The sequence below is a fragment of the Lygodium microphyllum genome, chromosome 26 (genome assembly GCF_053477565.2).
Source record: "Lygodium microphyllum isolate KBCC chromosome 26, Lygodium_microphyllum_v1.1.10, whole genome shotgun sequence".
Taxonomy (NCBI): domain Eukaryota; kingdom Viridiplantae; phylum Streptophyta; class Polypodiopsida; order Schizaeales; family Lygodiaceae; genus Lygodium; species Lygodium microphyllum.
The window spans coordinates 61595555-61609761 of record NC_141160.1 but is presented as its reverse complement, the minus strand read 5'-3'; the positions used below and the strand labels follow the sequence as shown (position 1 = coordinate 61609761).

General features: G+C 42.1%; 1 protein-coding gene across 2 annotated transcripts; it reads left to right on the top strand.

Annotated features, from left to right (window-relative positions):
- Positions 1 to 557: 557 nt before the first annotated feature.
- Positions 558 to 11717, top strand: LOC148013320 (homeobox-leucine zipper protein HOX32-like). 2 transcript variants are annotated; one of them, XM_087667470.1, is made up of 18 exons: positions 558 to 1090; positions 1597 to 1795; positions 1913 to 2010; positions 2080 to 2170; positions 2295 to 2390; positions 2575 to 2688; positions 2922 to 3005; positions 5625 to 5780; positions 5886 to 5960; positions 6068 to 6174; positions 6254 to 6449; positions 9279 to 9467; positions 9574 to 9654; positions 10062 to 10154; positions 10241 to 10563; positions 10647 to 10752; positions 10864 to 11016; positions 11185 to 11717. In XM_087667470.1, the coding sequence occupies exons 1-18, from the start codon at positions 888 to 890 to the stop codon at positions 11323 to 11325; spliced, it is 2505 nt and encodes an 834-aa protein (XP_087523596.1). In that variant the 5' UTR covers positions 558 to 887; the 3' UTR covers positions 11326 to 11717. The 2 variants fall into 2 exon arrangements, with proteins under 2 accessions (XP_087523596.1, XP_087523595.1); XM_087667469.1 differs by having other exon boundaries at positions 10017 to 10154.
- Positions 11718 to 14207: the final 2490 nt, after the last annotated feature.

The window sequence follows — 14207 nt, the reverse complement described above, 5'->3', positions numbered from 1 at the left end:
ACACACACACACACACGTGTTTTCTTAGTTGTAGGAATCCCTTTATTGCCTCCTTTTTAAAACCTAAGGTGTTTACATTATATTATGAGCCTTGAAAGGGTGTTAGAGTTGTGCCACTGTGATAGCCCCTAGAGGAGGTCAGGAACGACCTTTAGGTGCATGTAAAAGTTGTATTTACAGAGCAGTCTTCGGGCTTATAACATCATGGACTTGCGTTTTAGAAGGGCGCCCGCAACATCCTTTTGGGTCCTTACAACGATTTTCCAGTCGACCCTTGTGACTAGCTAGGAGGAGGGACCAAAAACATCTACCCAGGAGGGGGGGACCAAAAACATCTACTTAGGAGGAAGGACTATGATTGGCATCGTTCGTCTTTAGCGAAGAAATGCCCTCTAACATACAGATGCGTGTGTGAAGCAAACCTTTTGTGGATGGATGAAATGTGGGATGCTATGCATCCGCATGGCAAGGCATGTACATACATATGGACACACATGCACATACATGCATGGATGGAGAGAAGGAGGGGTGCGCATGCGACACAGTCATCGAGGGGGAGGAAAGGAGTGAGTACAGTCACTACTACTATAGCAGGCTACTGGAGACTGACACTGACTGAATGAGAGAGAGAGAGAGAGAGAGAGAGAGAGGGGCTCTCTCCCTCATCTCTCTCTAGGCCTCTTTTCTCTCTCATCCCAGAGGGGCTTTTGTTCCAAGTGCTCGTATTTCCCACACTCTGGTCTCTCTCTCTCCCCCCTCTCGCCCTCTCATGAGCAGCTTCCAGGCAGAAGCAGAAGTAGCACCAGGAATAGCAGCAACAACCGCAGTAGCAGAAGAATTACCTGAAACAGAGTACCTGCCCTTGCCCCTTCCCTGATGCTAGTGCCATGGCGGTCTCCAAGATTAAGGAAGACCGAGGCGCCTCCTGCAAATATGTCCGGTACACGAACGAGCAGATACAGGCCCTCGAGCGCCTCTACTCGCACTGCCCCAACCCTAGCTCCTTCCGTCGCCTGCAGCTGCTCAAGGAATGCCCCATCCTTTCCAACATCGAGCCTAAGCAGATCAAAGTCTGGTTCCAGAACCGCAGGTAATAACTCCCCCCTTCCTCCCCCCTAATCTCTCCTGGTCAGGTTGATGATGATAAGGAACAGGATATTTATCTTATTCTCACTCCTGGCGGCCATTCCCCGCTGGTTCAGTTCACCCACACGTGCCATTTCCCAAGCTTCGAGTACGAAGGAATTGGAGCAAGGACTTATTGCACTGCGTCTCCCGCGAGCTTGGCAGCTTCAGGAACAGTGCTTGCACACATTGTTGCAGCTTTCCAGATGCGATTGTTCGCAAAGCCCCGAAAGGAGCTTGGGACATTGAACTGTCACAACGCTCTTTATGGCTCTTCCTGAAGCATTTTGCTCTTAAACATGGCTGGCTTTTGATGTCTTTAAGTAGTATTGGAGGAACATATGATGCCTGAATGCTTCAGACAATGTGCATTTAATTGCTCATGTAATGTAATGTGCTTCATCAGCTGCTTGCAATGCACTTCACTTTTCAATTTTAAAAAATGTGACACACCTTGTACTCTCCCTGAAGATGCCGGGACAAACAGCGGAAGGAGGCCTCTCGCCTCGTGAACTTGAATGAGAAGCTTTCAGCAATGAATCGAGTACTGGTGGAGGAGAACGAAAATCTGTCGAAACAGGCAATGCAGCTTGTTCTTCAAAACCAACAGATTCGTAAGCAACTCAAGCAACTGCAAGGTGATGATTCACCCAACAGGAAGGATGAACAGGTACATTGTCAACTTTGGGTTGTTAGATGCAGAGATCGCTCTGTCAACCTGCTGCTTCTACTCGTATCTGGAAATCTAACAAGGGGTTGCATCTTAACAAACCTTATTTTACCCCAGAATGGAGTTGCTAGTACGGAAAATAGCTCCGAATCTGTGGTGACAAATTGTCTGCAACCGTCCGCCTTGCAACTGCCCCATGATGCAGGTCCTGCTAGGTGAGTAGTCTTATTGACTGTAATTCTGGACCCTGAGTAAACACTAGAGCTGACATGGTGGTTTGGCAGGTTGGCCGCTGTTGCAGAGAGTACCTTATCTGAATTCATTTCCAAGGCCACAGGTACAGCTGTGGAATGGATTCAGATGCCTGGAATGAAGGTGAGCCGGGATCCTTTGATGGTATTATGCAGCACATTTCCTCATGAGACTTGAGGCCTGTAGAAAAACCAGGATAAACATCTTGTAGGTCTGTGATGTTTGTTCTCATGGTATGATTTTACAGCCTGGTCCCGACTCAATTGGCATTGTTGCCATCTCTGATGGCTGCAACGGAGTAGCAGCACGCGCATGTGGCCTTGTTGCTCTTGAACCTGCCAAGGTTGTTCTATATCCATGTTCTACCTTTGTGTATTCCATGTGAATGGTCTTTTGACAGTGTCAGATTTTTGAATGGGGTATTTCCCTTTGGCTGGTGGGGCAAACACAGTCAATCAGTGTCACTGTGGGTTGTTTCTAATCCTATACTTTCTGACGAGTTTAAGCAAATAACTGTTCATTGGCAGATTGTTGAACTTCTCAAGAATCGTTCAATGTGGCTCTGTGATTGCCGTCGCATGGATGTGCTGGGAACCTTCACAACTAATGGAGGTGGCCTTGTTGAGCTGTTGTATACACAGGTGCAGCTAAGTTCTAGGTCTCAGTTTGTTCAAAGACCTGTTGCTGATGTATGGGATGTCTCTGCATGTAATACTCTCTATTAAATGAGCAATTACCAATTTATGAATGATTTTTTTTTAGTAACATGCATCACATCTTTAACCACAGTGACAATTTTATCCTGGACTCACTTTCTTTCCTTCTCGAAGTTGTTGTTTGTCCTTGACCATGATTTTGTTGTGGCTGCATGCAGATGTATGCTCCAACGACACTCTCCCTTCCTAGAGATTTCTGCACCTTGAGGTACACCAGCATTGTGGATGACAAGAATGTGGTGGTAAGTAAACATTTAATGGTTTCATTGTTTTTTTTTTGGTAATATCAAGAATGGCCTCTCGTATTGTTGTCATTTATAACCAGATTTATAGCTTTCAATTGACTTCATTTTGATGCAAATTACTAGACATAAGTTCTCTTTTTGGTTTGCCAAAAGTGCTCCATTAATTGCTCGAGGAACTTTTTTTCTTACACCATTCGCCAAATTTCTACTATCGAGCATTTAAAACTTTATAATTGTGGATGTGGATTCATCTATGTATGTGAAGGCTAAAATCTCATTTCTATCCATGTGGATGACAACATCAGCATACATGTAGTGGTCTTTTAATACTTACAATTTAATGAGCTAGCCTTTGAATTGGTTCCAGATGTTGACTTAGGCAAGCATGTAGGTAGACATTTACATTCTAATGGGTAAAATTTTACTGGTTGTGATTTGGGCTTAAGTGTCATCTCACGCTCTTCTTCTGAATTGGTGTGAGCTCCCTTTTCAGGAAGTGACTGATCCTGTGCATGCTTAACTGAATGTTTCCACTAAGTTGGTATAGAAATCTAGCCACCAAAGCATTTCTTTGGCCTAGTCAAATCTAATAATCTTCATTGATGCTTTGGTCTCTTCCCAAGTAGTCAATCTGATTTTCAACGTGAATGATTTGAGTATCAAGGTTTTTGGTCCAGCCAATGACGGGCATGATGATTTGCCAGGTGCGATAGTGTTGGCTTAGAATGATGTGCATCTGAGTTGTGATGATTGTGTATGCTGACCCACCTCATTCTGCAATACTGGTGTGATGACCTTTTATGCTAGCTATGAAACAGTCAAAGCCCATTTATGTTGAAAATCAATGTGAGCATCCCTTCCGAGGTCACATGTCCCTATTTTGTTCATGGAACATGCCTAGACGTGCACACTTATCTGATGGTTTCCACAAATTGGTACAAATATCTAGCCATGAAACCTCAAGGTGATTGTTGACATCGGGCCTACCTTTGTAGTGATCTTCATTGTTCCCTTGTCTAAGCTACTGACCAGTTTTTCTAACACCATCTCCTTCAAGTCCAACTCTCTTTCCCTCATCTATTTTGTGGATATTTGCATTGCATGGGGCTCCTGATGTTGTGAAGTGACAACGGATATGTGAGGATTTAACACTAGAGGTGAGGTGTCATCTACTGATAGCCATTGCAGTAAAATTATCAACATGATTATCTAAGGAGCTCAGCTCATACTTCATGTCAAAACTGCTTTGCCAGTTGGAATGCTATACTACTTGTAATAACCAGCTAAAAGCCAGTGTAACATCATCACTGGCCATCATGTCATCTGTCACCCATCATTGATGGTAGTAGGTGACAGGAAGTCAGCAGCAATCTGCCATGCAGCATCTGGCATGAAGATTAACATATCCAATTGATCACAGCTGTACCAGGTTGGTGTTCAAAGGCCTGTAGAGGTTGGGCCCCACTTCTATTCTTCATCCTCACCACTCCAGAGGTGCTCAAGCTTTTGTGCGTTTCAGCCCCATGAGTGGTTGAAGGATTGAATGGACAATTTCATGATTAATCTCCAGCATGTAGATCAGTATTTAGCACGTTTATAATTTTTTGGGTATTGTTTATAAGAGTCCATCCTGAACCAAGGTGAATAACTGGTCCAACTGGTTCACATTTATATGGAAAATAAAGTCCATGTTCTTCCATTCAGCTCTGGGAGTCCAGAGAAATGGATCTATATGAACTCCTTATTGGGAGGAGTCACAGGAACAAGTCTGGACAATTGACTTAGTAAGAGAATCTTAATGTCAGTGCCTGGGCCTGGGATTGCATAGATTGTCTAGTGTCAAGCCTCTAGACGTGTGGCTGTGGTTTTGGCAATGAATTGCTGAAGCTGTGTACAGCATGCATGTGGAAAGAAGCCCATGGCTTGTAGGCATTGTGTTTTGACAGTCCTACAATTCTTATTCCATGTTTGCATGACATTTTCTTGTGCTATGGTCATGAGTTTCATGTTATTCAGCTCTGGGAGTCTGGACAAATGGATCCATATGAAGTCCTTATCGGGAGGTGTCACAGGAAGAAGTCTGGACAATTGACATAGTAAAACAATCTTAATGTCAGTGGCTGGGCCTGGGACTGCATAGACTGTCTAGTGTCAAGCCTCTAGACGTGTGGCTGTGGTTTTGGCAATGAATTGCTGAAGCTGTGTACAGAATGCACGTGGAAAGAAGCCCATGGTTTGTAGGCATGGTGTTTTGACAGTCCTACAATTCTTATTCCATGTTATTTGCATGACATTTTCTTGTGCTATGGTCATGAGTTTCATGTTAAGCAAATGCAAGTTTCTTGTACGCATTGTATGAAGCCTGGCTGGTACTGTGAGCTTTCATTTATTTTGTATTAGTGATGTCTCTTCATTAAGTTTTTGTGGGCTTCGGTTATAAATAAGTTTTTGAACAGACAAACCATCTGCAGACATCCATGACCATTGACATCCCATCTCCATGCCCTTTCTTGCACATGACTATGTTGCAGCTGCCCTGATCAATTGATATATATATGTGAAGGCAAAATTTTCTTTATTAAGCTTGCTACTAACTTCTGCACTTATTGATCCAAGGTGTGTGAGAGGTCACTGCCTTTGTCACTTGGTGAACCTTTGGTACCGCCTTCAGATCAATTTATCAGAGCAAAAATGAGATCGAGCGGATTTTTGATTAGGCCCTATGGAACTGTTGGATCTATTGTGCATATTGTAGATCACATGGACCTGCAAGTAAGTAATTTGGTGACTTCTTGGTCAGCTAAAATGGTTGCATTGGGATAAAGAGAAGCAAACTGCTATGGCCACTGACTACATATGTTCTGGATGTATGGTTAGCCTGAAACTGTGCCAGAGGTCTTACGCCCAATGTATGAGTCATCTTCAGTACTAGCTCAGAAGATGACAATGGGGGTAAATGTTTTCCCTTGAGCTTTTTTGGATAAATATTAGATTTATGTGTCAAGCTCTTCTAAGGTTCACAAAACTACTGGTTCACAAAACTACTGTTCCGTATGCAGGCTATGCGGTACTTACGTATGGTGGCACGTGATATCGACATTGAATCTGGGCCAGGCCGTGGCCTTCAGCCTATTGTAGTTAGAGCACTAATTCAACGCATGGCCAGGTCAGTTTATTTTCTTGCTCCCACATTCATGCTTATGGTTTACCAAATATGAGTTTAAGGACAATTTACTTGGCCACAGGGGATTTAATGAGGCTGTAAACTGCTTATCTGAAGATGGTTGGTCCTCTGTGGCAAGTGATGGAGTGGATGATGTTTCCATTTCTGTGAACGAACACTCAAATACCAGTTTATCACACCGGCAGTTTTTGTTTGGTGATAAGATGTTTTCAGTTGGAGATGGAGTGCTCTGTGCAAAAACATCACTGTTGCTACAGGTTGGTGAATTTTAGGTGCATTTTTAAAATCTTATGTGATTGAAGGCATAAACATCTTTGGGCATGTGAAGACACAATCTTAAGTATAAGTCTTGAAAGTGGTAAATTTGGAGTGGAGAACTTTTGAATTGTGCATGTAGCATTTTGCATTACCCATGGCAGTGTGTGGATAAAGATGAAGTACAACTTTCAAGTTAGGGTACTACTAGATTTGGTGTATGGCATGGCAGAGACTCCAGCATTTGGTGCTGTTGATACCCTTAATGGTCATACAGGTCTTTATAAAGTATGGTTCTTAATGCACTTTCATCGGGGATATGTGCTAGTTGTGTAGAAGATGATTGGAACTCTCAGGTGTACAGGGTGTGTGTGGACTGTGACTGCACTTGCGTCTGCTTTATCAGGTGTACCTACAGGACATCACTGCCATTGACTGGATATGTGCTAGTTGTGTAGAAGATGATCGGAACTCTCAGTTGTATAGGGTGTGTGTGGACTGTGACTGCACTTGCATCTGCTTTATCAGGTGTACCTACAGGGCATCACTGCCATTGACTGTAGTCATGGCATTTTTCACACCTCAGGGGAAAGCTACAAGCCCTTCACAATAAGTGGATCAGATTCCAAATTTATGCCTATTTACATTCTGTACTTGTAGGCCTTGTCCAACTTGTGGGATGCTACTTACACCTTAAAGGGGTCCATTGAATTTCCCTTTGGGATGCTTTGTGTCCTCTCTTACGATGCCTACCCTAATTACCATCTCGATGATTATTGCTATGTTTCTATTGGTGTTTGAGAGACACCATATTGGCATGATATTTAAACCTGTCTGTTCTCTATGCTTGTCTGGCATTTTGATAGCTTGTGCCTTGCAGAACAAATTTTCACTTCTAGGAATGGATGTGCACACAGCTTGACAGTCTTATGATTTCATTGCTTGAGGCCACTATAATTTAAGTTTTTAGAAAAGTATGCGCAGGTTTGCTGATGTTGGGGTAAAGTAGGGTTGTGGATCAAAATTTGTCAGTTTATCTTAGGCCAATGATTATCAGGCAATGTGAAAGGATTGAACCCGTGGGATATGTGGACTGCAGAGATGTCCTGGGGTCCCTAATGGTAGTTGCTTGGCAAGAAGAGTATCGAGGATGATATGCTCTGTGTAGAATCTGTTACACACCTTCAGGCTATTTTGCAGCAAAATTGAGGAGTTGTAGCAAGTTACGAGCAACATAGTCATTGCTACGATATTGTCTTATGTAATGCGTGTAACGGCAAAACATCCCTTGTAAACTACTTGATACTCCTTTAACATGTCCTGCTGGGCTTGTTTTGTGCAAGGATCACTCCTTGCACACTATCTAATGAGACTTAGATAAAACTATGAGTAACTAGAGATTGGGACACTTATAAGACTGGAAGGCCTAGACTTAAAGTAGTGCGGTTCTGCTTGTGACAACCTGTAACATCCTATTCAGCTATGCTTGCAAGTTGATGTATGCTCATAGAGAGGCTTCTGATCTGAGGTGGGAGCGGCTCGGAGCAATATTGCAGATTTGTAGATGAGTATAGGTTGCTAATCTGCTCTAAACTTGCAGCAACAGCTGCATGACAAGGTTTCGAGCCTTGACAGCAGTTAAGGCAGTGCTGTATCATCTTAGAGCAAAGTTGTAGAAGGTTCAGCATTCATGAAGCAGTCTGTGCCTGTTTGTAGCTGTTGCCATTGTGAAGTAGTCAGAGGGTAGCAGCTGCAGTTAATTGTTTTTGTGCAGTAGTGGCTTTCTTGAACTGGTTTAGGATTTGTTAACAAGATATGGCTTCCGACAGGTAGGAGAGGTGGTATTTTTGGTATTGTATATTTGTCACATTATTCCAGTGTGTATAGTCATGTGCACACTCGCGGTAATTTTATTTTTGGCACATTATTCCAGTTTGCAGAGTTAACTGCAAATTGTGTTCGTTGTATTTTTTGGCCCTACTATCCCCTTCTTATGCAAATTTTTCAATCATCATTATTTGTAAATGAGATTAGAATTACACAGCATTCTCTTCTCTTCCTATATTTTATTACATTTATAAATCAGTGCAAACCCATTTTGATTATCTTTTTCCCTGTTTTCCTTCATTTTCAGTTCCTGCAAATTCTGATTGTGCCCTTTCCCTACTAGATATGAGATTGGATCATGGATGCTGCATGGAGCATTGCAGTTGACTAGATATAGCCAACACCTCATTACGTGCTCTGTGACTGTTCAATTGTTCATTAGTGTAACACCGCATCGAGTTTATTAAGCTGTCAACTGTTGGCTTTTAAGATTTTTCTATGTCTTTCCATTGAAAAGTTTGCTAGAGGCACCAAACCAATGACTATGATTGCTTGATAAACATTTAAGAGCAACTGGATCAAAAGAAGCAGTTTCTCAATCTTGGATTTATAGTGTTTTTGATTAAACCTTTTACCAGACACTTGATCTGCCTTAAGGTATTTGGCACATTTTTCTGAATTTAACATTTCACAGTACACAAACTCTTTAAGAGTATGAAACATTCATTGGAACTGAATGTACTTTGTTTCTGACCCCTTATTTTGTGAAACATAGTATGTGTTTTGAAGAATCCAGTTTGACTGTCATCCACTGGTCTGCTTGAGATGCATTTTGTCTATTTGTCTACATTTGCATTGTCTTTGAGGTCAGGATAACTTTGAGTTATTGTGTCATTAATTTCAGGCCTATATGTTGCAGCATTTTAAATAACATAATCATTGGTACTACCTCTGACTTCCATATTTTCCTTGAAAGCTTGAACTGATATTGCAAATTGCTACAGAATGTGCCTCCTGCACGCTTGATACGATTCCTTCATGAGCACCGTTCCGAGTGGGCAGAGTTGGACAATTTTGCAGATATTGCAGCTACTCTGGGGTCTACAGTGTATGGGACACTAGGATCAGCACGAGGAAGCTCGTGTTATGGCTCAGCTCCTTTACTGCTAGCTCACTCTTTTGAGCAGCAGGAGGTAGCAACCTTGTCTTTTTTCTTAACACTGCTTAGCTGTGGTGGTTTGTCTTATATGGGCTGCAGTTAATCATAAGGTTTACTAACCCACATGTAATTCATGACAGCTTCTAGAGCTTTCACAGATGGAATGCCCCAATTTTCTTCGAGATGGTAGCATTCTCTCCAAGGATCACTTTCTCTTGCAAGTAAGTTCTCTAATTTAGTTGATCATACTAGCTAAGAGTCTCAGTCAGGTAAACTGGCATACAACACAGTTCTGTGCAAAGAGAGGGTTCTTTTCTCCTCTTAGTTTATGGTAGGTAATTGTGAAATTAAAACTTGCTGTATATCTAGAAACAAAAGCTATGTACTAGCAGTGTGTTGTGGAAGCAACACAAGATGTGCAGTACAGGATCAATATCTGGTTTATGGTTTCCCCTAACATTTTTGCAGCTTTGTAACGTATCTAGAGACACAAGCTTTGTACTAGCTGTGTGTTTGATAAAGCAACACAAGCTGTGTAGTGCAGGATTAATGTCTGACTAATGGTTTCCCCAATATTTTGCAGCTTTGTACAGGCCTTGATGAAGCTGCTGTTGGTGCTTCTGCGCAGCTTGTGTTTGCACCTGTGAACGTTGCCATCTCTGAGGACATGCCTCTGATGCCATCTGGATTTCGTGTTGTTCCTTTAGATAACAACCTTGCGGTATGCAGCTGTGTTTGTAGAGTCTGCAAGCATCACACTGAAATTTTTTGAGAGAATATGTATGATTTAGGCCTGTTGAATTGTAGGATGAATATGACATGGCCAGGACACTGGATCTAGCATCATCCTTGGAGGGAGGAGCTCGTGGAGCTGGCTCACTGAGTGGGAGCAAAAGCACAAACTGCCCATTGCGCTCAGTTTTGACCATTGCATTTCAATTTCCATGTGATCTGCGTGGCTTTGAAAGTGTTGCCAGTGTGGCTCGGAAGTATGTCAGGACTGTGGTCGCATCTGTACTAAGACTTGCTATGGCTTTAGCTACGAATGTTGGTCCTCAAATTGAACAGAAAAAATCACTTGGATCTCCGGAGCTTATTGTGCTTACACAAAAGATTTTAAAGAGCTACCGGTATGTCTCTTTAAGTTGTAATTGATGATGCATGCATGTAGAGAAATCAAAATTGTTTAATGAGTTGTGGTTGGGCAATGCAGTTCATATTTTGGAGTTGAGCTACTTCTGGAACATTCAGACAGTATTGAAGGGTTGTTTAAGCTCTTGTGGCATCATCCCGATGCCATATTCTGTTGCATCTTCAAGGTGTGCCAATTCTCAATCTATCGTGATTTATCCATATGAATCTGAAGTTTCATTGGATGACAACTCTGAAAGTAGGCACTGCGTATTTACACACTGTTTGATCTTTTTCAGCCTGCTCCAGATATCATTTTTGCAAACCAGTCAGGTCTGGATATGATTGAGACCACATCAGCTGCACTGCAGAATCGGAGCTCTGAGATGCAAGAAATACTGGATAGAAATGCTCGATCACTGTGCCCTGATTTTACTGAAGTTCTGCAACAGGTAATTGAGTTTTTGCCTGAAGAAATTTGGAGGTTGAAATGGTATTCTTTTGATAAGTTACGAAGAAAGTGTGTAGCCACGTCTTTGCTGTTAGTAAAGTGGGAGTTCTTTGATAGTTCTTGTATGGGAAGACTGAGAAAAGAATATGTTCTACTTTGTTGTTTGTAGGGTTTTGGTTATTTTCCTGCGGGAATGCGTGTCTCAAGCAGTGGAAGAATTGCTACCTATGAGCGTGGCATGGCTTGGAAAATTGAGGGCAGTACAGGGCAATGCATAATAGCTTTCACGTTCATCAATTGGTCCTTCTGAACTGTGTGCTGATTGGTGTGGAACTGTGATGGCAATAACAGCTTATATGCCTGCTTAAATGGTCTTTTCAGAATTATCTTTAGAACTGTGCAACCAAGCTGCATTGTCTTTTATTTGCGTGTGCATCAGTCTTCAAGTTCTTTTGAGTCTGTACATAGTTCTGCTTTAGAATGTACCTACTCTGTGCTGATAGAACAGCCTATACTATGATTTTGCAGTTCCATAGTTTTGGATTCATTAAGGGAATGTCAAGCAGCTCCTGCTTAGTATCCTATGTACCTAAATGTTGGGAATTTCAACGTCCATCCCAACTTTGTGAGAAAATTCTGTGCCAGTTGTAGATTCTAGGCAGTAGTCTTCTTCAATCAACATGGTGAATTCTGCTTTGCTAATGCTGGAGGTTTTACTCTTATTGTGCCTAGATAGTGCACAGTGCCACAAGATAGCAAGTGTTCTAGGAAGGCTGAAAGTAAGGCGAGGATCGAAGCTCTTAAAAAACAGGACAGGACTGTTGCTACTTTTATGGATTGAATGAAAGCATGCGAAGCTTTTTTAGTTATAAGCATAATGCTCTTTGCAAGAGAAACAGTTTTTAATAATTCATAGAAACTAAAATTAATGAGTGATATTTACATAACTTACAGGTGTTATTCAGAGCAGCCGCACAATCATCCTTAAAACTTTCTTTAGATTCCTGTTTGCGAAACGGTCTAGTCTAGACCCTCTTCAAACTGTGAGGACTTCCTGAGCTTTTGAGACTGAGAACTCCTGAGCTTTACGTCAGGTGATCCTTTAGCATTACAGACAACTTAAGAGCCCTTGCAAAAAGTCTGTCATTCCTCAGCTTGCAGATTTAGTCCGTTATTCCTCTGCTTCCAGATTTAGGGAATCAAAACTGCTCTCACCAAATTCCACATCTTCCTGGATCCATCATTCATCCACTCTTTGTCACTGGACAATATTAGTCACGCTCAAAGGTCAAGGTTACCTCTTCTATAGGCAAAATTTGGGCTTCCTATCTTCCTTGCTTTGCCTCTTGCCAGGCAGCAGTATCATATTTCCTGTTTTTGAGCGTTGCGTAGCATAGGTTTTTCCTCAAAGGGCTTCCTACGCCTCTTACATGCCAGGTGATGAGATTCGGCATGCACAAACTTTGTTCTCCACCTTGCCTCTCGTCTTCTCTTGCAGCAGTGTGTAGACCCGGAATCATCCTTTTTCACCATGCATTTGAACTCCTACATGCTCCCGGACTTCCATTGGCTCTTTTTCACATAATCCCCACCTTCTTGGTGTGAGAGGACACCATCCCCGGAAGCAAAGCCTCCCTACTCATTGGGAACTCCTGTTCCATTGGTGACCTACGCATGAAATACAGAAAGAGACCAGACAAAGAGAGAGAAACATACCTTTGCGTGATCCCTGCCAACGATACACGCTTTCGATGGATGCTGCCTTTCTTTAATTTGAGGATTAAAAAAAAAAAGTCGCAACTGTTTCGTCAGGTCTTCTGCGGCCGACAACAAGCATGCAAAATCCATTTTCCATTGTGTTCGTATCCATTGCAACTTGCCGTGCTCAGGGTGCTCTCCTCTGCTGTAGAATATGCTGGCCTCCATTGTATCCTTGCATGAATGCCAAGGAAGCAGGAGGTCAGCTCCTTCCGTCCCTAGCCCAGCAGTTGCCCCATCTCCTCCCCCGCGAATCATCGACAGGGAACACACAAAACAATCCATGAGAGTGGGCTTGTTTTACAAATGCAAATTTATTAAATTTAATGCACCATAGAAGGGTTGCCTTAATGCAACATTTGGTCCTTGGAACTTTTGGATAATTTCTTTGATCGATGTAGAGAATTTTTGCAATATCAAAGCTATTCAGATTGATGGGACATGATTTTTGGGGTAATGTGGGGTTGGTACCTTGCCATGGTAGCCACATGAGTTCTCTTAATGTCCTACTTTGCTTGAGCTTTTGGTGTACAATACTACCAAAACCCAAATTAAAAGTACATGACTACAAGAACAAATGATCCATATGATTGTTAAGGGAATTGAAGAAAGAGCATTGTGTCAAGAAAGGAGATACTATTGAAGAAGAATATATGCTAGCTCAATGATGTCAAGCTACCAATGAAGAATGGCTCTCAAATGGGTGGCATGGCTTTGTGCTTTGGAAGTGAATAAAGAATGTATGTATTCCACATAGTCCATGAGTGCCAATAGCCCTAGAAGTGCAAAAAGTGAGAAACTTTCATATGTGGTTGCACAAGCTTTGAGAACTTGGGCTACCCAAAAACTTAGTTCTTTGGAGACATTGATATCCCTACCACTCGAGACCAAATAACAGACAATGGAGACTAAACTTGGATAAGAAAGAAATCAAGGAGCTTTTTCACATATTGCACAATAGAAACATAAACCATTTGCGACATGACAACTCAATAGTGTAGAGGCAAGAGGAAGATAACCACCCAACATTTGTTAAAAGAAGACTTCATATTTAAAGGGAGACTATTGAGCTAGGCCACCATCACCGCAGGCTTCCACCAAGTGCTACTTTTATGAAGAGCCAAAGTGTGGTTGCCCTTCTTGCCAATCCTTATCATGTATACTCTCTCTCTCTCTCTCTCTCTCTCTCTCTCTCTCTCTCTCTCTGTGAGGCTAGGTATGCTACACATGCTACTTTTTGAAGTCATGACAAATAAAAGTATATTAGAGGGACTAGATTTTTTGGGTTAGGGTAACTTCATCCACAAATGATCCTTGCAATGCAAGGGAAACACCTATGGGAGAGGGTTGGGTTCTAGCTTTGAAATGGTAACCAAAGGTTGTTTCTATGGTCTTGACAACATCACCCAAGCTAACTCAAAAGTTGAGCCTATG